Here is a 21,779-nt window from a genome sequence, read left to right as displayed (position 1 = left end):
CCTGAAAAGTGCAGGGCCCACAGCAAACTGCGCTCCCTCCCTGCCTTCCTGCCTCCCTCCCAACAATGACTCACTTTACTGCACAAGTGGGGGAAGCACTAGGTTCTGAAGCCACCAAACGGCTGGCTCACACCTCAGCGCTCAAGAGCTGTCATCTCATTAGCTCATTCAGTCTCTGGCCAAGACTGCTGCCAAGTGAGAAATGGTGTCTAAAGATAGAGGGGAGAGGGGTGTCTTACCAGCATCTGAAAGATTGGGGAAATGAACTGGGTTGTTTGTTTTTGTTTTGTTTGTTTTCGTCATTGTTTTCTTTTGAGTTTGGCTTTGTTTCAGACATGGGCTCTTGATATATAGCCCAGGCTGGCCTCAGACTTGTTTTCCTGCTTTGGCTAAGGAGTGCTAGGGGCCTGTGCTACCACACTCAGCTCTGAACCAATCCCTTCCCCCCACACCGCACCCCCTCCCTCGTCCCTCTCCTGGTCCCTCTGCATCTCCCTCTCTGTGCATTTGTGTATACACAGTGCTTGTATGCTGGTGCAAAGTAGCCCTGCTTTCACTTGTGGAGGCCAGAGGTTGATGTCAAACATCTTTCTTAATCGCTTTTCTTTCCTTTCCTTTTCTTTTTTTAACAGAATCTCTTACTGAACCCAAAGCTTAATTTATATAGGCTGCCAGTAAGGCCCAGGGATCCCCCTGTTTCTGTCTCCCCAGAGCTGGGATTACGGGCACACACCACCATATCTGATTTTTATGTGGGTGCCGGAGAGTGAACTCAGGTCCTTGTGCTTGTGTAGACAGCACTTCACCAACTGAGCCATTGCCTCCCTGGCCCTGAGATGAGCTTTCTAAGGACAACTAGAAAATCCTTTAAGATAAATTGTGCTTTTAGAAGTTTGTCTGGGGGGTTGGGGATTTAGCTCAGTGGTAGAGCACTTGCCTAGGAAGTGCAAGGCCCTGGGTTCGGTCCCCAGCTCCGAAAAAAAGAACCAAAAAAAAAAAAAAAAAAAAGAAGTTTGTCTGGTTGATTGGTTGGTTTTGCTTTTGCTTTGGGTTTTGGGGGTTGCGTTTTGTTTTGTTTTGTCTTTCCAAGACAGGGTTTCTCTGTGTAGCCCTGACTGTTCTGGAACTCACTCTGCAAACCAGGCTGGCCTCCAACTCAGAAATCCAACTCTGCCTCCCACATGCTGGGACCACCCAGCACTTTTTAGAAGTTTTAAGGAAATAAATCATAAATTTAGAAAAATGTATTTCAAAGACATCTATTGACTAAATCCTTACACTGGCCCAGGCTAGGAAAAAACCCAAAAGTCACAAACATAAAATTGATTACATCGATAATGATACATGTGATTTCATACTTTACGATGTTTAAAAGTAATTGTTATGCATTTGACACATCCATGCAACACATGTATTTTAAAGTGGATGATTAAATAACATGCACTCAATACAGAATAACATGTATAGACATTTTCTTGTCATTGTCCACTAAAGAATAAAGCATAAAAGCTATAGCATGTCCATTGTGTGAAGCCATGTACATAACCTAGAGATGGCTTAAGTGTAGGAGTGCATGTGGACAGGTTATATGCAAATGCTATACCCTGCTGTATAGGAGATCTGAGCATCTGCAAGTTGTGGTAGCCACAGGGCATCCTGGAATAAACCACCTACAGACACTAAGGGACAAATGTGTAGTGTGTATGTACACTTCGGGTTAAAGATGAAGAGGTTTAAATCAACCACTGAGGGATCAATGGGTGAGCACTTGACTAGCATACATAAGGTTCTAGGTTGAATCCCCAACAGCATAATGAAAATGTAAGTCAAACACTAGCTGGGCATGCTGGCCTACATTTGCAATCCCAGCCGTTTAGAAGAGGACGGTTGTTAAAGACCCACCTATGTAACAAGACCCTTTCTAATAAACATTAACAATGGGATAAAATAAGTCAAATATTAACTGTGGCTATCTCTGATGTATGAAATTAGGAGGAGGGAACTTTGCTTGATCTTTCTTCTGCTATAACAATTGATGTTTATTGTAACGGAAAAGAAAGCAGTGAGATGAATGGCAGACTGTACTCTGACTGCACAGCACAGCCTGCGGTCACACGAGTGTGAGTCACACGTATGACATGGCACCTCGGCTGAAGACTTAGAAGGAGCGTGATAACGGGGTCGTCACTACCACCACCATCATGACCTTTCAGTAGGAGCCTTTTGCAAGTCCAAACTGACCTGAATACATGGCTTGATTATCTTAAGCCTCTTAGTTTAAGGCAAACTTGAGCAAATGCATTTCCTTTTATTAGTGAGTCAAGTCCAGGTCAAAGCAGATAGATGGCTCTCTTTACAGTGTCATCAGGGGTCAGGAGCCTCAAGTACTCATCCGGACCACGTAATAGGATCGCAGTGGAAAGAACACGTTTGTTTTACATTCCTAAGCAAGCCTGCCCGGTCTTCCGGTTTTTCCACTTTAAACAGCATTCAGAGTGCTGCTAACGCTTCCACCTAAGCAGTGTTTTAAGAAACAGGCTGTCGCTTCAGAAACGAATTCTGTTCTCAACAGTTTTCTCTGGGGAGAAGAACGGTAGGTAGGGAGCGGCAGGCGTGAGCGGCACCATCTGGCTAGCCAGGGTGAAATGGTTCTCAGTTTCCAGGAGCACACGCAGCCTGCATGCTACACAAGCTTCACCCACAAGGCTTCCATCAGGGCGCCGCCCCACGCAAAATGTTCGTGATGCCCCACACTGTCCGTGCTCCTCTACTGCATACACAACACACTTAAAGGCTCTTGGGTAGCACTGCCCTCCATCGAGACATAGAGCCCTTGCTGGTTTGCAACACAAGCTACCTCACCAGTGCAAAGTTGAGTCTTGACTCTCAATTTAGAAAGGCCTCGGTACAGCAAAGAGATGCTTTTTTAAAATGATGGTCTGGGCTGGAGAGATGGCTCAGAGGTTGGGAGCACTGGTTGCTCTTCCAAAGGTCCTAAGTTCAATTCCCTGCAGCCACATGGTGGCTCCCATCTGTAATGGGATCTTCTGGTGTGTCTGAAGACAGCTACAGTATACTCATAAGTAAAATAAATAAATATTTTTTTAAAATGATGTTCTAAGCCAGGCATGGTGGGACATCACAATAGTTCAAGCCCTCAGAAGACTGAAGCAGGAAGATTGTTGTGAGTTTGAGGTTAACCTAAGCTACATCATAAATACCAGCCCAGCCAGGGCTGCATAGCAAGGTTCTATCTCCACCCCCACATGTAAAAATAAATAAATCCACAAATAATAGACTAATAAAGACTTTGAGAATGCCACGGCTAACGTGCTATAACGTTTTAAGAAGGCGCCATGTAGGTTAAAATGAACAGACTTTTAGTTGCATTTCTTTTCTTTTTATGGAAGAGAGAGACTGTCCTCTCGGGAGTTTCCAAATTAGCCTTTCTTCTTCCTGCAGCTAGATGTTTGGTTTCCTGAGTTGTGGTTTGCCCTGGAGTTATCTGTATTTTGATGCTAATTCCATTACCCCAAGGATAGCTGCCTAGTCACATACTCAGGACTCAGGTGACTTCACCAGAACCTTCTCCCCATTTAATTTGTAAAATACAGGTGAGGGCAGGTTCAGGGTAGAAGAAGGCCTGTCATTGAATGAGAAGGAAGGATGGGAGGGAGAAAAATCTGAAGGAAGAGGAGACCGGAAAGGAAAGAGGAGAGACAGGAGGGACAGACAGGGTAGTCACTGCAGAGAGAACACGGAGGCTGACATTAACATTCCACTCTGTGTATTTACAGGTTGTTATTAATGTTCTTAAGGGATGGATGTGTACTGGGCTTTGTATGTTTAGGTGGGCAATTATATCTTATCAATTGGGTCAAAGGTTATTGTGTTGTGTGTTCTTTTATGTGACGGTTTGAATGTAGGAAAGTGTGTGGTGGCAGGAGTCACTGGGCCGCTGCAGAGTTGGGATGTGTGTTTCTGGCATGGAAACCTGCCTTGGGAACTAGATAGGGAGAGAGATTGCTACCAGGCTCAAAGAAAGAGGCCTTCGGCAGTGTGATATGGGATGGAGCAAAGCGGGTGAGAGGCTTTGCTGACTGAGAATTAAGATGTCTAGCAGATATCTTGGGGCACCGTGGTGCGGACCTAGTGGGGATAAAAGATAACCCCCCTTTTTTTTATATTTTTACAACAACATTCATGAGCCTGATTATCATGGTTGGATGACTGTTTAACATGGTCTGGTTATAGCTCTACTTCAGAAGCACACATGCCATCACTCCCAGATACGGCCCAGGCGATCCACGTATCTGATGATCAGTCAGTGCTGTTAGATTCTGATGAGCTAAGTCAGAGAGTAACGGGGAGTACAAAGCAGGAGGGCGTCTCAGGAGCGCCTACTGCTCTTTCAGAGCTTAATTAGAACATGTGACTAAAAGAAGTAGCCAGCTCTAAAATGGAACTTTTCCTTCTTCCTTTTCTTTCTTTTTCTCTTTTGCAGATGCTAGGGTCTCACTATTTGGCTAAGGAGGCTGGTCTTGAACTCCTAGGCACAAGAGAAGTTTCTACTTCAACGCTAGCGGCCAGGTCAATAACCATGGACACCACACACCACGATGTGTAATTTTTTTTTGCCAGGATAAAACCCAGGGCTTCACTCATGCTAGGCAAGTGCTCTATGACTTAACTATATACCCCAGCTCCTTTTACTTAAATTATTAAGCACTTATAAAGAACAGATAAAAGAAATTGGTGGCTTACTCTGAATGCCATGGTGTTCCACAAATCTTGGCTCTTTGCTTCGCCCATTCTGGAGCTTCAAATATAAAAAAGAAGGTCACACTGTGTTAGTTTCTTCAGAGGCTCACTATATTACACCTCTTTAAATAGCTTGATATTTTTACACAGGGGAGAAAATAAAAATATCACCTTCGCGGTTACCTAAAAATGAACTGCAGGGACTGTTAATTCCATAAATTCCACACCATACTGTCAAGGATCAAATCAAGTCTCTCAATAAGAAATGAAAACATTAGGAATACATAGGATATCACTTCAAAATAGTTCTAAGCCAGCTGTTACATGTGTGTTGCAATGTCCCACCTTAGAAGACGCTGGGACCCGAGACTACCATCTATTCCTTTAACATGGGGCAAAGCACAGCTTGACTGCAGGCATGAGTGAGTTTTAGACCCTAAACCTCTGTCTATGAATCCCAAGTCAGCCAGTTCATTCCTTTGTAGTCCTTAACCTCTCTAGCTGCCCCTTGGGTGCAAAAATGAGGGTAAGAACAGAATGGTACCTATCATAAAGATGTGAGGTTTGTTTTAATGTAGATGAGTGGTTCTGCATGCATCTACATGCCTCTGTGTGTGCCTGGTGACCATGGAGATGGGAAGAGGCATTAGATCCTTTGGAATTAGACTTACAGACAGTTGTGAGACGTCACACATGTGGGTGCTGAGAATCAAGCCTGCGGTCTCACCAGCTTCAGCTGACAAGGGTATTGATGGTGTTTAAATATTCACAGACTCCCAGCTTAGTCTAGCATGTGTGGAAGTGCTTCATAAATGTCTGTACCCAGAGCCCTGGGCACAACTGGCAGCACCACAAACTAAATAAATAAAGTCCAATTACGGCTTTCGAAAAAGAGATTTTCCGAGCCACAAAACCAGCGATGTGTGTATGATTCATGACAGCAAGAACTGAACCACTCCTGAAAGACTGAAATAACCCTTCTCTCTTCTCAGAGGGTGGGACTTCCGTAAGATGACGTCACTTCCTGTCGCCATCTGATCAACAGCAGCTTACCTAACCAAAGAAGTGCATTATCCACTAAGCTGTGTCTGAGAGTACATCTGTGTAAACTGAAGAGAGGCATGCAAGCTATGGTTCCCCCATCCCTGGAATAATCCACGACTTAATCAGAACCTGACCATTGCCACCCCACCACGAACAGATGCACGCCGACTTTCATGTGCCATTGAAAAAGGGATCAAATCAAAGCTAGACTTTAAAAGCGTTGCAGTGCGGTCATATAACTTCTTTTGGTTTTTGCACATTCTTGTGTCAAGTAATGTTACTACTGTAATTTCTGAAGCACTTATGTAGCCTTAGATGAGTCAAAACGTAACCCAGTTATATATGCAGTTCCTAAAGCTTATGAGAAAGTTACCAGATTCCTGTCCTAGAGCCTGCTTACTAAATGAGAGAGCAGGTCACTTGGTAGATTCAGCACAGGTAAAGAGAAAGGAAGCACAAAGCTGGATTCCGAGCAGGCTACACGGTGAAGACGCTGTGCTTGCAGAACAGGAGCATAATGGTGAAGACAGGAAGGATTTTAACTAAGAATGACAGCATGTGTTATAATAGTCTCCCAGGAGGTGGGAGAAAAAGCTCAGAAAATCCCAAAGTTATCAGAGGCTAGAGGACAAATTAAAGCTGTCCCTAAGCAATGGGATGGCTGTAGTTGACAGATCTGGTGGGAAAGAGTAGAATAGGCACAGGGCTGGGCTGGCCTGCAGGAGGTCGGTGTGGACTGACTGTGCTTTAGCCATATGTGTCTTTATGTGGGTGAGTGAGGGGTGGGACAGTACCCTCCTTAACGGCCGGTTAGCTTTGCAAGTCTATTGCTCAGTGCTACCTACCACTGGTGTTCTCTGAGAAGCTGCTCATAAGTCAGGAGAATGTTTTCATGATACACATTTATAGAATAGGTTTATAATTCAACCAGTCTAGTCTAAGCCCACCTCAAAGTCCACATAGCTTTAAAGGGGTAAGGTTAATATTATACCACTCTTCTTCTCGCAAGAAAAGATTGACCAAGGAGCAAGCACAAGAGGAGTTGTCCTCCTCAGAACATAACTATAAACAACCATAGGACATTTATGATCATTAACCAGAAAAAGAAATCTGTTATGTCACTCAGTTAAAAAAAGAAAAGTTTGCCAAATTAAAATGACACTCAGGAAAAAGCCAAATGGGAGACTGGAGAGATGGCTCAGAGGTTAAGAGCGCTGCCTGCTCTTTCAGATGACCTGGGTTCAATTCCCAGCAACCACCTGGCGAGTCACAACCACCTAGAATTCAGTCCTAGATGATGTGGTATCTACTTCTGACCTCAATGGGCTCCTGACCACATAAGTTCACGCAGGCATGCATGCATACACACAAATTAAAATAAGTAAGTAGAATATTTTCTAAATATTCTTTTTAAAAGCAAATGCACAGAGAGAGATAAGAATCAGAAATTTTATTTAGCAGCATCGTTTCCAGGAACAAAGGAAAGGAAGCAATGTACATATCAGCAAGAAAGAACTGAATACATTTTAGTACATGCAGAAAATAGAAGCCATGAGCCCTCCTGGCAGGACATGCCTATGTCAGCACTTGGGAGGCTGAAGCAAGAGAAGACTCATTGAAATTCAAGGCTGGCCTAGGTTACATAATGGATTTTAGGCCAGGCTGGGTTACAGGTAAGTTCTTGTCACAAAAGAAAATAAAGGGGTGGGGGTGTCATTCCAAATAGTACAAATAACGATTAAATAAAAACAATCTCATATTAACCATATAGAACAATGTCTAAGACTTCTCTGTTCAGAGGAGCAGACATGATATGCTACCACGTGTACAAAAGTAGACACTTTAAGTAGGCAGGCTCTGTGCTTGGTTATCGGAGAAACTAGTCAAGGATAGTCTCCTTAATGGAAAGGAAGTGGGACATGGGTTCTACGAGGTGGGAGTGAACAACTTTAAAATCTCTTTAGGGACATTTACCTTTTTCTTTCTATATTTACATTCGGAACGAGACTAAAAGAAAGCATTCCACAGTAGTCATGCCTAGGTAATGGGTATATATATTATTTTCTTACTATGTATTTAATAACTTTCCCCAAATATATTTTTGAACATTACTAAGGTTTAATCATAAGAAGTCACACACATTCTTTACCAAACACACGCCTATCAGAATTTGTTTAGCTATAACAACATATGACATGCGGTGTATATTTTTATTACATCTCTGGAACTGGTTCATGCTGATATTCCACACACTGGCTCCAGACTCACCCTTGAGTTATATAAATGTTCCTTGATACTCAATTTTGGGAGAGAAGCCTGGAGAGCATTCATATTTGATCTTGCTTCTTGGCCTGCGAAGACAGAGAAAGGGGCTAAGTTTCATAAATTATCAAGTAAGTCTTCATTGATGCTTCTTCAGTTCCAGACAACCATCATCTTTCAAAATACCTTCAACCTGCACCTGCCTGAATTTGAAACACAATTAGACTACTCTTCTGCAGTTGGTTAGGATGACTGAAAGGGCTGGTGGGCTGACTCCAAAGGTAAAAGCACTTGCCACCAAGTCTGGTGACCTAAGTTCAAACCCCAGGATCCATATGGTGAAAGGAAAGAAACAACTCACACACGGGGCTCATGAGCAGGTTAGTGCACACACATATGCATGTGTACATGTGTGGGGTCACACACACAATATATTATATATGTATTATATTTTATACTATTTTATAAATAAGATATGTAATAGATTACATATTTTATATAATATAAATACATTATATGTGTATATTTTTTTTTAATTAAAGAGAAAACTAAGTACCATTCCTCTTTCTGATTCTTTATCAGAGGGCAGGTTGCCATGCAGATTAGCAAGTCTTCGTCATGATCTTTAGACTGTGACCCTATAGAGACAGTGACTTTCCATAGAGAAGGCAAGCTGATGCTGTTACAAGGTGGTGTAAGGGAGAAGGCTGACCCCCTTTACTAAAGAAATCAAAAGTGGGGGTTGGGGATTTAGCTCAGTGGTTAGAGCGCTTGCCTAGCGAGCGCAAGGCCCTGGGTTCGGTCCCCAGCTCCGAAAAAAAGAAAAAAAAAAGAAATCAAAAGTGACCTTTTCCATGAGGTTTAATGAAACAGCACAAATATAGGACAGTAATCAGATCCAGTGACACCACCAAGAGTTAAATGGTGGTCATCAGGTTCAACATGGAGCTGGGTAACAGGATTCACCCTACAAAGTCCTGAATGTTCACAGCCTCTCTGCCCTTTAAAAGCCGAGCTACAGACATCTTTAAAGCCCAGAATGATAAGGACTGCTTGGTGACAATTTTCAGCAGGAGATTTGCCAGCAGAGTTGGGATACTGGGAAATGAAGGCTAAAAAGTGAATGTGGTCTCTTGGCAGCCTAGAGGGGCTGGGACTCTCTCAGCCACGCATCCAACAGATCAATCTTCATAGACCACGGCTACCATGCACAGAGTAAAGTACAAAAGACCACTGAGAAGCCAAAATGTCTTACTGGACTGCGTGTACTTCTGGATTTTTGTCTTCAAGTCTATTCTGTGGATGCTCTTCAGGCATTTTTCTAATAAATTCAACTGATCGGAACCAATCAAATTCAGTTTCTCCAGTTCAATCACCAGGTCCAAGAAACTCTAAAAAAGCCAACAACAAGAAACACATGTGAGTGGAGCTGATACGTCCCCTGTGCAAACTCTAGACCATTGGGACAGAACAGGAGAAGGTGACAGGATGAGACCTTGGGTTGACTCGTTATCCTAATCTAGACAGCTCTATCCAGAACAAAGAACCCCTCTGAATCTGACTCAAAGAGATGGGGGCTGGAGCTCGAGCTCTGGTGTAGAGTGCTTGCCTAGCTCTTGTGCATGCTGCCTTCGACTTCCCCAGCACCAGACGTGGTGGAGAATGTCTGTAATCCTAGCGCTCAGGAGACAGAGGCAGGAAGACCAGACGTTTCAAGGCCATCCTCTACTACACAGTGAGGCCAGCCTGGACTACATGAGAATCTGTCTGTTTGTTATGCGAACTCCTTTGGTCATAAACATGTTCTCATGTTTGGGACAGGTAGATACAAGGGCTGTCTCACATCAACATGGAGTCAGGAACAATCAGGCCCAAGAAGGGACTTGTCCTGAGATAATATTCTTACAAAAATCCAGGCCGGCATTATAGTAAACACTACAAGGGATTCCCAGAGTGGGGTGTGTGCGTGTGTGCGTGTGTGTGTGCGTGTGTCTGAAAAGAGACTGTAGCTAAGGAAAAGACTGATAAAAGGAATCCTCATAAGGCCACTTGAGAGTTCTAAAACTATTCTCACCAATGCTCAGTGTTTCGGATCATCCTGACCCACAGGGAGGCTGTGTGAAGGAATGGGGCTCTCTCACTCACTCACTCAACTTCAACCACCAGGATCATGAAAGAACCATATTTCAAAAGCTTGGATTTTATTCTGCTCACATGATTAACATTTGGTTACTTAACTGTTCTCGTTATTTTACAAGGACAATAAGCGTAATCGATCCTATGTAAGTGGAAGGAGTTGGTCAGCAATTCCCCCCACCACCAAGATTCCTGTTTTCATTTTCTTCTTCACTCTACATTTGATGTGGGAATGCGTTGCTCTCCCATATTCCTATATCTATGAGGGAGCCTGAGGAAATTCTTAGAAGTAGGGTAGCTACCAGGAAGACCTGTTGTCACCACCAGAGATGTAGGTTTTTCTTGGCTTACCCAGAGCTTAGGCAAAAGGGTGAAGTCAGCAGCAATTGGAACAGTCTTCCAACAATCCCAACAGTTCTAATCCTACACTAGCCACTTCCCAGATAGATGAGTCAGAAGGACCTACACGCCAGCCCCTTTACACCAAACCACCTCCACAGGCTGTCCAGGGAAATAAACATTGGTGGGCAGGCATGAAGAGAGAGGATCAGCAAGTCCTCCAGATCTCTACTCCACATAAGCAGCTAGGTTGCCCAACCCAGAAGAGAGCTGTCAAATCAGAAAATTGATATAAGCCAGGTCTGTCAATTTTATAGAAATCAGGATCAAATCTAAGCATAAAAACACCCAAGACCACATGAGGAGATAATACAAACCTATTCTTAATTAAAAACCAATTCTCTTGCTACCAGTATTATGAAAAATCACTTCAGACGTCTGAATCCTGGAAGCACGGCAGCAGGCTACCCACTCCCCTGTCTTCATACCACAAGGAGCCTGCCCGACTTCTGGTGGCTTCTGAAACGGGCGCCAAGAAAAAGGCAACTCACCTTGTCCTTGGCTACCTTGCCTCGGCCTGTGTAATCCTTTGTAAGGAAAATTAAGGAGGATACATCAGATTGATTCAAATTCTCCCCAATCTCCATCAGCAGCACCCTGTAAACCACAAAAGTTTTTTTAGTAAACCTGGACAAGAATCCAAGAGCCCATACCTCACTTAAGGCAACAGCTAGACTAATACCTGCCCCATGGACTATGTTCCAAATCTATAAAACAGAAAACCTTGATATTCTCCAAGAGACTATAAGAAAATTCAAATAGAAAACTCATCTTCCTCTATCTGTTTACTTGTCTGGTTGGTTGGTTGGTTGGTTTGGTTTTTAGAAACAGGCTCTTGCTATGTGGCTCTGGCTAGCTTAGCATTCACTGTATAGACAGATGAGCCTGGAATCTGCCCAATCCACCTGCCTCTGCCTTCTAGGTGCTGGGACTACACGAGTGCGCCACCACACACGTCCCTTAGAAAGGGACACGGTACTTCCCTTTCTAACAGCTCTGAAAACTACTGGGGAAAGCAGAGGCTCCCCTAGAAAAAACCCCTAGATCCCCAGAAGTAATAGCGAAATGAAACGTATGAGTAACAAGAAAGATACAGACTACTCTCTGTCTGATGAACCGCATCTGAAGTCTGGGATCCTGAAGCAAAGAAACATCTCCAATATCTTGGCCCACATTTTAATTTAAAGAGTAAAAGACATCCACCATGGGGCTCACAACCACAAATGTTTAGTCTGAAAAGCCCCTCTTGATGCAGTCACTTCTGTTCTAGCTGGAGCAGTCATTACTTTATTGGGACACCCAGGATACGTTGTGGTACTGTGTGGAAGGATGTTTTTCCAGGTAGACTCTACCATTCTTAGGGAAGTGAGAGTCTTCAATTCCTTTTTTTGCCCTTAGCCAGCTCCCTGGCTTGTGCTCATGGGAAGGCAGCTGAACAGATGGCTGGATAGGTCAATTGCTTCACCCCAATTGCTAGCCTCCGACAGAGGGCCTGACACCCCATTCCCACTCACTGCACCTGAACCTAGTCTCTAAGACCCAGCTAATGTCCCCCAGCTGTGTGAGGTGACATGGCTGGACATGTACCAAGAATAACAACAATCCCAGGCATCCTGCATACAAAGCCACTTGGTACACCATCCAACTGGTGTAGTTCTGTTCATGGTGCTGAGATTCGACCTAAGCCAGTGCCAACCAACCACTGAGCCCCAGCCCCAAACATCCTCCCACCCGCTCTGCCTTCTCAGAGCTTTTTTATGTTACTTGGACCCACAATCTTCCTGCCTCGGTCTCCAGAGAAGCTGGGATTGCACATCTTTGTCACCCATTGTAGCTAGTTGAGCTGTCTACTCTTTCTTTTGTAAGGCTAGTTGACTGGCTCAGCCTGTGTAGGGTCTGGGGTTTAACACAGACCTTCCAACAATAACTCTCCACACTTTCCAAAGCCCATGCTGCCTTCGCTCTCTTCAGTAGTTTGGACGACAGACGCCATCTCTAAATACGTATTACACAACCAAGTGAAGAAGAGGAAGCAATTTAGAGGAACGAGGTCTCTTTGTTGCTCAGAAAACTCAGTCCTTCCTCAGACTCCTGCATCAGGGGAAAGGAGCAGCTAGGAGGCTCTTGTACTTAAGGGATTTCGATAACTGGTCCAGCTTTAACCACAAGGGGGCTAAAAGGTAGTTCATTGAAGAAATGTCCAACTTGGGCTCCTTAGAGCCAGGAAGGAACAGTACAAGAAGACCCCGCCCTGCTACACTTCCTTGGCAGGCCAGGCCAGGGTCAGAGGAAAGTTTAAAAAGACGCAGTTCTATGACAGCAGGAAGATTACTCAGATTTGGTATTTCCTTTCTCAGTACCAGAAATTTCCAAAGCATTGCAGCTCCCACACCATCAGGGGCTGGCAAGAGAGAGTGACTCTATGCTGTTTCTTCTTTCTTCCTTTCTTGTCAATCTGTCCTTCTGGCAAGCACACACCATCTGTCCTGTCCACTTCCATTTTGATCTTTTACTCAGTTGCTTACCTGTTAAACAACCATTTTGTTTTTAATTCAAACAAGCTATGATTCCACCTGAGGCAAGGAGATCGCTATGAATTGGAGGCCCAGCCTGGGCTACACAGTAAGTTCCAAGCTAGCCTGGGCTATAATAGGCTACCCCCCAAAAAACACAAAACAAACAAACCAACAGAATCCAGAAGTTCCACACTATAAAGCAGTGTCATAGGAAGTTTGATCAGAGAGAAGAGGAAACGAGAGGTCTTCTCACTGCCCTCCCACCTAGACCACCTCTCCCCCTCCCCCAGGGCGGCTCGGGTCAGAGCTGACAAGTTACCTATAATCGGAAACAAGGTGAGGGCTTCTGCACAGATGGTCCTCCACCGCTGCTTTATCTGTCTTCAAAATCCTCTTGAGCAGGTCAAACCGCCGCACCCTGTACAGCAGCTCAGCTAAGGCAGCGAAGGAGAGCTGGCCTCTCTCACTTAAACAATCCAGGAGGTCCCTGACGTTGGGTGGAGCCAGGTTCTCAGTCACATCTCTACACAAGAAGAGCATCATCTCCTTCTCATCCTCATCAAGAGACTCCTCCACCTGGTGAATGACCTCAGCAGACACAGTGCTCAGGGCCATGTTCAGAACCGCAGAAGTCAGGCTCTGGGCCAGCCTCCATCCGTTCAGCAGGGCTCCGGGAACCACGAGAAGTCAGCATCATTGCTAAGGGCTCTCTTCATCTCTTTCAGAGTTCTTGCAATAGAGACACTCTGTGGTGAGAAACAATCCTCTTATCAAAACACGTAGGCTTGAGAGTCAAAGCCCAGGCCCTCCCTTTCCGACAGGTCTCCCTAATAAGTCATCAGAGATCCTCAGTAGACAGAGTCAAAGACTGAACCAAAAGCCCAAAGACACAGAGGAAAACCCAGACACTCAAGGAAATGAAATTAAAGACGAAATTGTGTCCCAAAAATCCCACATGGTTTAATCAGAATGTAAAGTAGGGTAAGGGGAAATCACTGCTGTGGCGCTAATATGACTAAGTTGCTATGAGAGAACTCGGTGATGGGACGGGGGTGGGGGCGGGGAACGGGGGCGGGGAAAAAGTCCAATGAGTAAGCAGCTGATTTGACAGAGGTCACCGCCCACTCTCCTTAGCCCTACACAGGTATCCTGAACAAATGCAGGTTTCGCAAAGGGGACCCTGAAGGGAAGTCGTGAGTAAGAAGAGGTTTCCGCCCTCCCCTGTCTACCCTCCCCCGTCCCCTTCTCCAGTTGCCTTCCCACTTCCCACTTCCCACCTCATATCTGCTACAGCCTGCCACCCTCGCCCACAACTCCATCACGAACTCCCACAGGACCTTCCAGCAGGGCTTTGTGGATTCTGATTAGGTCCTAGGACCTTGAGCTCGAGAAATGTGCCAGGTCCCCCAACCTCAGTATACCACTCCATGGCAGCAATGGCCATCAAAACTCTCTTTGGCATCAGGGGACGTGGCCAGAAGATTTGGGAGGACTGAACTTCTAGACGATGCCCAGCTGAAGGCATGGCTGAGTACTGTCAATTTCTTCTATAACAACTGAGCAGTTTTAAAATTTAGGCTATAAATAATCAGCACTGTCTATTCTTTTGGTCTTAACTTTAAAATATATTTATTCATTTACTTATTTTATTTATTATATTTGCAGGGAGGGGACTTGTGGGCATGCCACATGCAGGTGAAGGTCAAAGGACAACTTTCAGGAGTCATTTCTCTCCTTTTACATGAACTCAGGTCATCAGATTTGGCAGCAAGCACCTTTACCCACTGAGCCATCTTGCCAGCCCTTACACATGAGACCTTGTCTCTGAGAAAATGTACAAACAAACAAGCAAACCACTCTGATCTCAAAGGGAAAAAATAGAAGCATAACCCAACTGTTAGTTATAGTGGTTTCATGTATTTTGTATAACATTTAAATATGTATATTTATTGGTGTGCCTATGCCAGTCTGAACACCCACTATTCCAAATTTAAATAGGACTACTTATAACTAAAGGGATGAAATTTAATGGCATCTCCAAACACAGCAAAAGCAGTGCTCAGAATACTTTTTAAAAAAAAAGTCTCAATATTAATTTATGAGTCTCAGATGTCAATAGCCTGCATAGCGTTCCCAGAACAGTGCTTTAACCTAACCGCCAGTGTTTGCCACACTCTTTTTTTTAAACTTTATTCCTTTGAAGCTGTAATGTTCTTAGTAGATGCTATTATGCATTGATCTCTAAAAATATTCACATGTACAATGAGAAATAAATAAGGGAAAAATAAATGAGATTATTAAACGTAAGAACAAGAAAAAGTATCTGAACTCTCCAGTCATACTTGCAAAAGAACTGAGCAAAACTAGTAAAAACAAACGGCCTAGTTCTGCTCGCAAAGGCAGTCATCTAACTTGTGTGCTTCATCGCCTTTTGAGAGTTAACATGGAGCAGCTCCTGCTCAGGCTGTCTCCTCCCGTCAGACCTACTGTGCCTTCTGCCGGTCATGAAAACTCAGCAGGAGCATGGGAAGGGCATGCTCATGGGAAGGGTATTTTTGCAGCTGAATCCCAATTACTCGGGGGGAGCATCTGGTAGGGTGAGAAAATGTTGGAAGGAAAACACAGACCCCCAGACAGAGCCACGCAGCAAACCTCCCTGCCTGAAAGCTGACACGCAGCGCGGTCAGTTCTCTGTGGCTCTGCGTTCTGGGCACTTGGCAGAGAAAAGCACAGAAATAAGAGGCTTAGCTGGAATCAAAATAGTCAGTTTTGGGGCTGGGGATTTAGCTCAATGGTAGAGCGCTTACCTAGGAAGCGCAAGGCCCTGGGTTCGGTCCCTAGCTCCAAAAAAAAAGAACCAAAAAAAAAAAAAATAGTCAGTTTTGTTGGATTTTCTGTTATGACCAGGCCAACAAATTGTCATAAAAACTTTCCCAAGGCTAGGGAAGTCAGCAAGACCTTCAGAAGCAAATGCAGAATCCCCCCAGAAACCTGAAACCCACTATAAAAGCTCAGGCTAGCCCCAAGCTCATGTCAGTCGTCCTCTCGGCCTCTGGAGTACTGAGAATAGATCTGTACCGTCGTATCCAGCTAGAGAAGAACTGATCTTACGCTGGACAGAAACTCATCCATCAGTTAGCCTCAGCAAAATTAAAATCACTGGGTTGCAGAGAAGGCTCCTTCTACCAGAAGCCTGTGGTTTGGCTCCCAGCACTCAACAGCCTTCCATCACTCCAGTTCCCAAGGAATCTAGTGCCCTCTGACTTCTTTGGTCACCCCATGCATGCGGTACCCATATATAATACGCAGGGCAAAACACTCGTTCACATAAATAGAAATAAACAAACCTTCTAAAATTAACATTGCCACAACAGACAAAACAAACAGAATACATTCTCGCAGCCTGCCTCTGAAGGTTTACGTGAGTGTGTTTAGAAACATAAGGAGCCTTTCTGCAGCCCATAGTTCAGATCAACAGCACGTATGCATGGCAAGTTTGCTCCCCAAGGGTCATCTGAGAGCTGGTTTTGGCCATCATCCCCTGGTGCTAGCTCTGGGATCCGGTCAGAGACTGTGGATCCTGCCTTTGCACTCTGTGGGGATGCACACTTGGAATCCCAGTGCTGAGGAGACAGAGGCAGGGGCATGCCTAGGCTCACTGGACAGCCAGTCTAGCCTGTTTAGAGAGTTCCAGACCAGTGTGAAACCATCCGTGTCTCAAATAAAGTGCTGATTAATGGGAAAACAAACAAACATCTAGTTGTAGTGCACAGAGATGCAGCATAAAACACAGAAGCACCTGCTCCAATATGCAGCTGGTAAAAGAAATTAAAAGGCTATCTATCTATATCTCTATATCTATTCATATATATATACATACATATATATATATATAGAGAGAGAGAGTCAAAAAGAAAGCAGTTTAAAACCTACTGTGCTAATCACTTAAAAGTTTACCACATATTATCACAGATAATATGTACAATGATCCAAACAAAAGCTACGCAAGACCTTAATGGAAAAAACATGAATTATTAAAAAGACATTACTAAAGGCCCAGGTAAATGGAGAGCCATACTTTATTCATAAGTAAGAAGATTCAGTATAATAAAAATATTAGGTGCTGGGGCTGGAGAGAGGGCTTGGAGGTTAAGAGCACTGTTTGCTCTGCCATGGGGCCTGAGTTGGATTCCTGGCACCCATGTGGTGGCTCATAATCCCAGGAAACTCCAATGACAGGGGATCTAAAGGATCTGATCCACAACTCTGGCCTCCTCAGGCCCTAGACTGCACACACACATATACAGGCAAAACACCCATATGCCTGAAAAAAAAAAAAAAAACAGTTCCCTCCAAAACACCACTGAGTAGATTAAAGTAAAACCCTCATCTTCCCAGGCAGCAATAGGATCAGATTAGGAAGGGCACCACCGCACACTGTGCTTTCTGGTGACGGGCTAGAAGCGGCCCCTTCAAATTCAGGCTCGAGCCTGAAGACAAACATTGTATTAGACAGTTTACTGAAGGGCAAAGCCAGGGCAGTGAGACCATAAGAAATAGAACATAATCAAACAAATAACTGTAATTACTCGTGGACAATAAGATTTCCCATGGAGGAAAAGCCAAGTCTCCCGACAAGCCAACCATTAGATTAAGGAGAAGGCAGTGGGCTGGGGATTTAGCTCAGTGGTAGAGCGCTTACCTAGGAAGCGCAAGGCCCTGGGTTCGGTCCCCAGCTCCGAAAAAAAGAACCAAAAAAAAAAAAAAAAAAAAAAAAAGGAGAAGGCAAAGTTTTGAAATCTGTGATAAATAAAAACTAGTCAACTGTAAGTCTATAAACTAGCAACAATCATGAAAAATGTAAATTTCAAAAAGATGCCATCTAAAATAACAACGACACTTCACTGTTAGTAATAAGACATTTAAAGGGAAATCACGAACATCACTAAAGCGTTAAGCAGATGGTTATATATATACCATGAGATAGCCGTGTGTGTGTGTGTGTGTGTGTGTGTGTGTGTGTGTGTACTGGTACACACGCATGTGTGTGTGTGCACAAGTGTGTGGAGACCAGAGAACAGCCTCAGGTGTCACCCTCAAGCATCAGCTGCCATGATTTTTTTTTTTTTTTTTTGAGGCAAAGATAGTTTCTCACTGGCCTGGAATTCTCTAAACAGGCTAGGCTGGCTGTCCAGTGAGCCCAGGCCTGCCCCTGTCTCTGTCTCCCCAGCACTGGGATTCCAAGTGTGCATCCCCACAGAATGCAAAGGCAGGATCAGCATACTCCACCTCACAGTCTCTGCCCATGTGCGATTAAGTTGGAAATCACTAATGAGTCACAAAAACTCTTAGTGAGTTTGGGAAGTGGAATTTTAGTTTCTGTATCTTCTGGACAGAGCCTCTACCAGGTACAAGTGCTAAAGAAAAGAAAAACGGGTGGGGGTGGGGGTGGGGGTGGGGGTGGGGGTAGGGGAGAGGGAGACAGTATAAAAATTGCACACCATGGGGAAACTTTCAGAATTTCCTTTCTATTTATGTAGATGGATAAACCTTAGAAGAATAGCTAAAGACTTCCCAAAAGTACCCACAAGGACAGGTCAGATTTTACTAGCTCAAATGATAAGAGTAGGCTTTGTGGAAGCTATAGGAGTTTTTGTTTGATTTCTTTTGAAACAAGAGGCTTATGTAGCCCAGGCTGGCCTTAACATTGCATTTTTCAAATTATGTTTTTAGTCCTCCTGAGTACTGAGATTACAGGGTCATGTCACTGTACCTGGGATATGGTTTGGTTTTGTTTGTTTGCTTTGGTATTTTTCTGAGACAGGGTCTCACTTTGTGACTCTGTCCTGGCTCTCACCATGAACGCTGGCCTTGATCTCACAAAGGTCTGCTTGCCTCTGCCTCACAAGTGCTGGGGCCCAGCACCAAACCTGCTTTTGCAGTGCAGTGACTGAACTCAGGCTTGCTAGGTTAGCCCTCTCCCCAAGGATACACGGAGGGATGATCTCTTGTGCGCTGAGTGGAAGAACCAGCTGTCAGTAAGAAGCTGAGTGGCCAACAAGCTGAGGCCGGATTAAAAGGTGGGACATACACTAGAGAGATTGGGATTCTGGGGGTAAAGTCAGAGGCACAGAGATTCACCCCTAAACAATGAGGAAGATGGTCACTTGTAATGAAGGACGTTGGCATGTGTCTATTTAGAGTAAAATAAACGGGCAATTAAATTCTGAGCTAGTCAGGGAACAAGCCAAGGCTATCATTTAACTACCCCTCTGTTTCAAACAGTACTGCTTCTATAGCCAGACAGAACTGGCATCTGGCCTTTTCTAGATTCTACAGGAATTCCCCCTTTCTTCTGATGAAATTTTTTCATTGTCTCCCCTGTTTTTCCACACCCACATAGTTCCCCATTCGGTACACAGTGTCTTTAACCTTAACAACCAGAGCACTGAAAACCTAAAGCCAGTCTCAGTTTCATTTCTGGAGCAAGTCATGAGATCATCAAAGTACCTGCTTAAAATAGCAACGGTTTCAGAAAAGGAGACCGGTCTAGAGACAGAATCACTTTAGGCCTTTCGGTGGTAACACACTTGATATCTGTATTTCCAAAATGGCTGAAAGTGCTAAAGAGGCTCTAAGGTCCTGGGGCTCCACAGGTCTCCTTGCCTAGATTGCAGCAGAGGCAACTTGGTGGTCAAACACTGTTTAGACATGAGTGTGTGACTCAGAACTGGCACTAGAACGCAAAAGGGATGGATGAATAAGTTACACATAACAGTGCCAGGAAATGATCTCACCACCACCCCTCCTGGAAGACTGGGTTTCTCTTCCTGAAGCCCTGGAACTTACTCTGTAGACCATGTTGGCCTCAAACTCCGAGATCTACCTGCCTCCACCCCCTAAAGGTATGTACTGCCACCACCCGGCTTCACTTTATTTTCTCTATACTGAACCCGAAACCAAATTCTCTGGCCAGAATCTTACATTCCTTTACTTTTTTCCTCCTGACATCCACCCTTGTAACACCTCAGATAGGCAAACAAGACAAACACACCCAGAACTTTCCAGCTTTAGTATCAAAATTCTTATATCACAGGAAATATTCTGTCCTGGGCTAACTGGAATGGCTAGTCACCCTGTACCCTATTTTCAGATCCAGAGTCTCTTCCACTCACATCTAGAGTAGCAAAAATCAGGGGCTGGGGGTAACCAATACCAAGATATAGGAAGAAAACGCATGGAACCTACTATTTTGAAATCTAATTAAAATACACAATTTTTAAAGAGTTTCAACAGATCCTCAGAAGAATAATTCTTTTCTCAGATGCTGGAGGTTAATGTATATATTATAAAATATGTAAGTAACACATGAGAGGTAGGGGAGGTGGAGATGTTCAGTGGGTAAAGGTGCCTGCCACCAAGCCTGAGAACCTGAGTGCCATCCCGAAGACCCACACCCTCTGGGGACTGGGGACTGACCCCTCCAGGTTTTCCTGACCTCCATAAATGTACCTTTAATACATGTATGAGTGTATTACATGTATGTGCATGTGTGCGCACACACTCATTAAAAACGGAACAGTCGGGGTTGGGGATTTAGCTCAGCGGTAGAGCGCTTGCCTAGCGACGGCAAGGCCCCGGGTTCGGTCCCCAGCTCCGGAAAAAAAAAACAAAAAAAAAAAAAAAAAAACACGGAACAGTCAGAGGCTGAGGAAGGAAGACCACACCGCACAGAGGGTAGCACTACTTCCTGTGTCCTCAGCATCTGCTGGGCAGTCTGTTTGTTAGATTCTCTTTGCCTTCTTTTCCCTCCCCCAGGGGAAGGCTCCTCCGGCCTTCACAGTTCTCCCCAGTCCCACCCCAGCCTCACCTCAGACACATGGCCAAGGCCCTTCCGTCTTAAACAAGTGACTATCACAAAACCCCTGAGCCTGAGTCCCTTAAACCAACAAGCACCTCACTTTATCTCCTTCCACAGGGCTAGCACCCCATGAAGAAACGACCTGCATTCAGTGTTGAGTTCCCTTCACTCTGACCCACTCCTTGGCATGATTCCTAATGGATCCCCGTCCCCACAATGCATGCGCAAGTGCGTGCATGCGTGCGTGGACGACTGAATATTACTCGGCTTCAAGAAAGAGAAGACTCTGCCACTTGCTACATGGATAAAATGAAAGGAAATTATGTGAAATGAAAGATGAAAAATATAGGAAAATTTTTGCATGATCTCATTTATACGCAGACTTTTTTTTAAAGGTTCTATACCGAGGCAGGGAATCAACAGTGGTTTCCTGGGCCCAGGGTGAGACAGGAAATGGGCAGGTCAAAGGATATAAAGCAACAGTTAGGCTGGGTGAGTGAAAGACTAAACCACATCAGAGAACTATAGTTGGCTAATTGTTCTCCCGACTTTTTGCTCTACGTGTTTTGTGCTGGAAATTTTTGCTGAAATTGAGTTGTATTTAGGATTTCTGTTCTAAGAGTAGATTTAGAACTACTCTTGCCACAGAGGGGAAAATGGGTAGCTAAGTGGGACAACTGACCTGTTCATCTGTCCTACCGCAGAAGCAACTATCTTAACAGATTCTGTACTTTAAATATGCACCAGAACATTTAAATAAAAAGAGGTCTTTGTAAACCTGCTTTGCTCCACCAGATACT

At 44.4% G+C, this 21,779-nt stretch overlaps 1 protein-coding gene and 1 long non-coding RNA gene across 20 annotated transcripts in view; one reads left to right on the top strand and one right to left on the bottom strand.

The window, feature by feature from the left end:
* Nucleotides 1-21,779, bottom strand: part of Cflar (CASP8 and FADD-like apoptosis regulator) — a 67,725-nt gene that overhangs the window by 35,347 nt on the left and 10,599 nt on the right. For 17 of the 19 annotated variants that reach the window (XR_010054558.1, XR_010054554.1, XR_010054559.1 and 14 more), the window contains 5 exon segments: nt 13,438-13,864; nt 11,094-11,199; nt 9,323-9,458; nt 8,074-8,156; nt 4,765-4,819 (listed from right to left, as the gene is read on the bottom strand). Coding sequence is in view for 11 of the 19 variants with exons in the window: in XM_063266581.1 (XP_063122651.1) it covers nt 4,765-4,819; nt 8,074-8,156; nt 9,323-9,458; nt 11,094-11,199; nt 13,438-13,733 (676 nt within the window). In the remaining 8 variants the exon portion in view is untranslated. 19 annotated transcript variants of the gene reach the window in all.
* On the top strand, nt 13,862-21,756 carry LOC100909946 (uncharacterized). The gene is made up of 2 exons (XR_357043.4): nt 13,862-20,023; nt 21,097-21,756. It is a non-coding gene; the product is annotated as an uncharacterized LOC100909946 (long non-coding RNA).

Source organism: Rattus norvegicus, chromosome 9, assembly GCF_036323735.1.
Source record: "Rattus norvegicus strain BN/NHsdMcwi chromosome 9, GRCr8, whole genome shotgun sequence".
In the NCBI taxonomy this organism is placed as follows: domain Eukaryota; kingdom Metazoa; phylum Chordata; class Mammalia; order Rodentia; family Muridae; genus Rattus; species Rattus norvegicus.
This window is presented reverse-complemented; position numbering and strand designations above follow the sequence as displayed.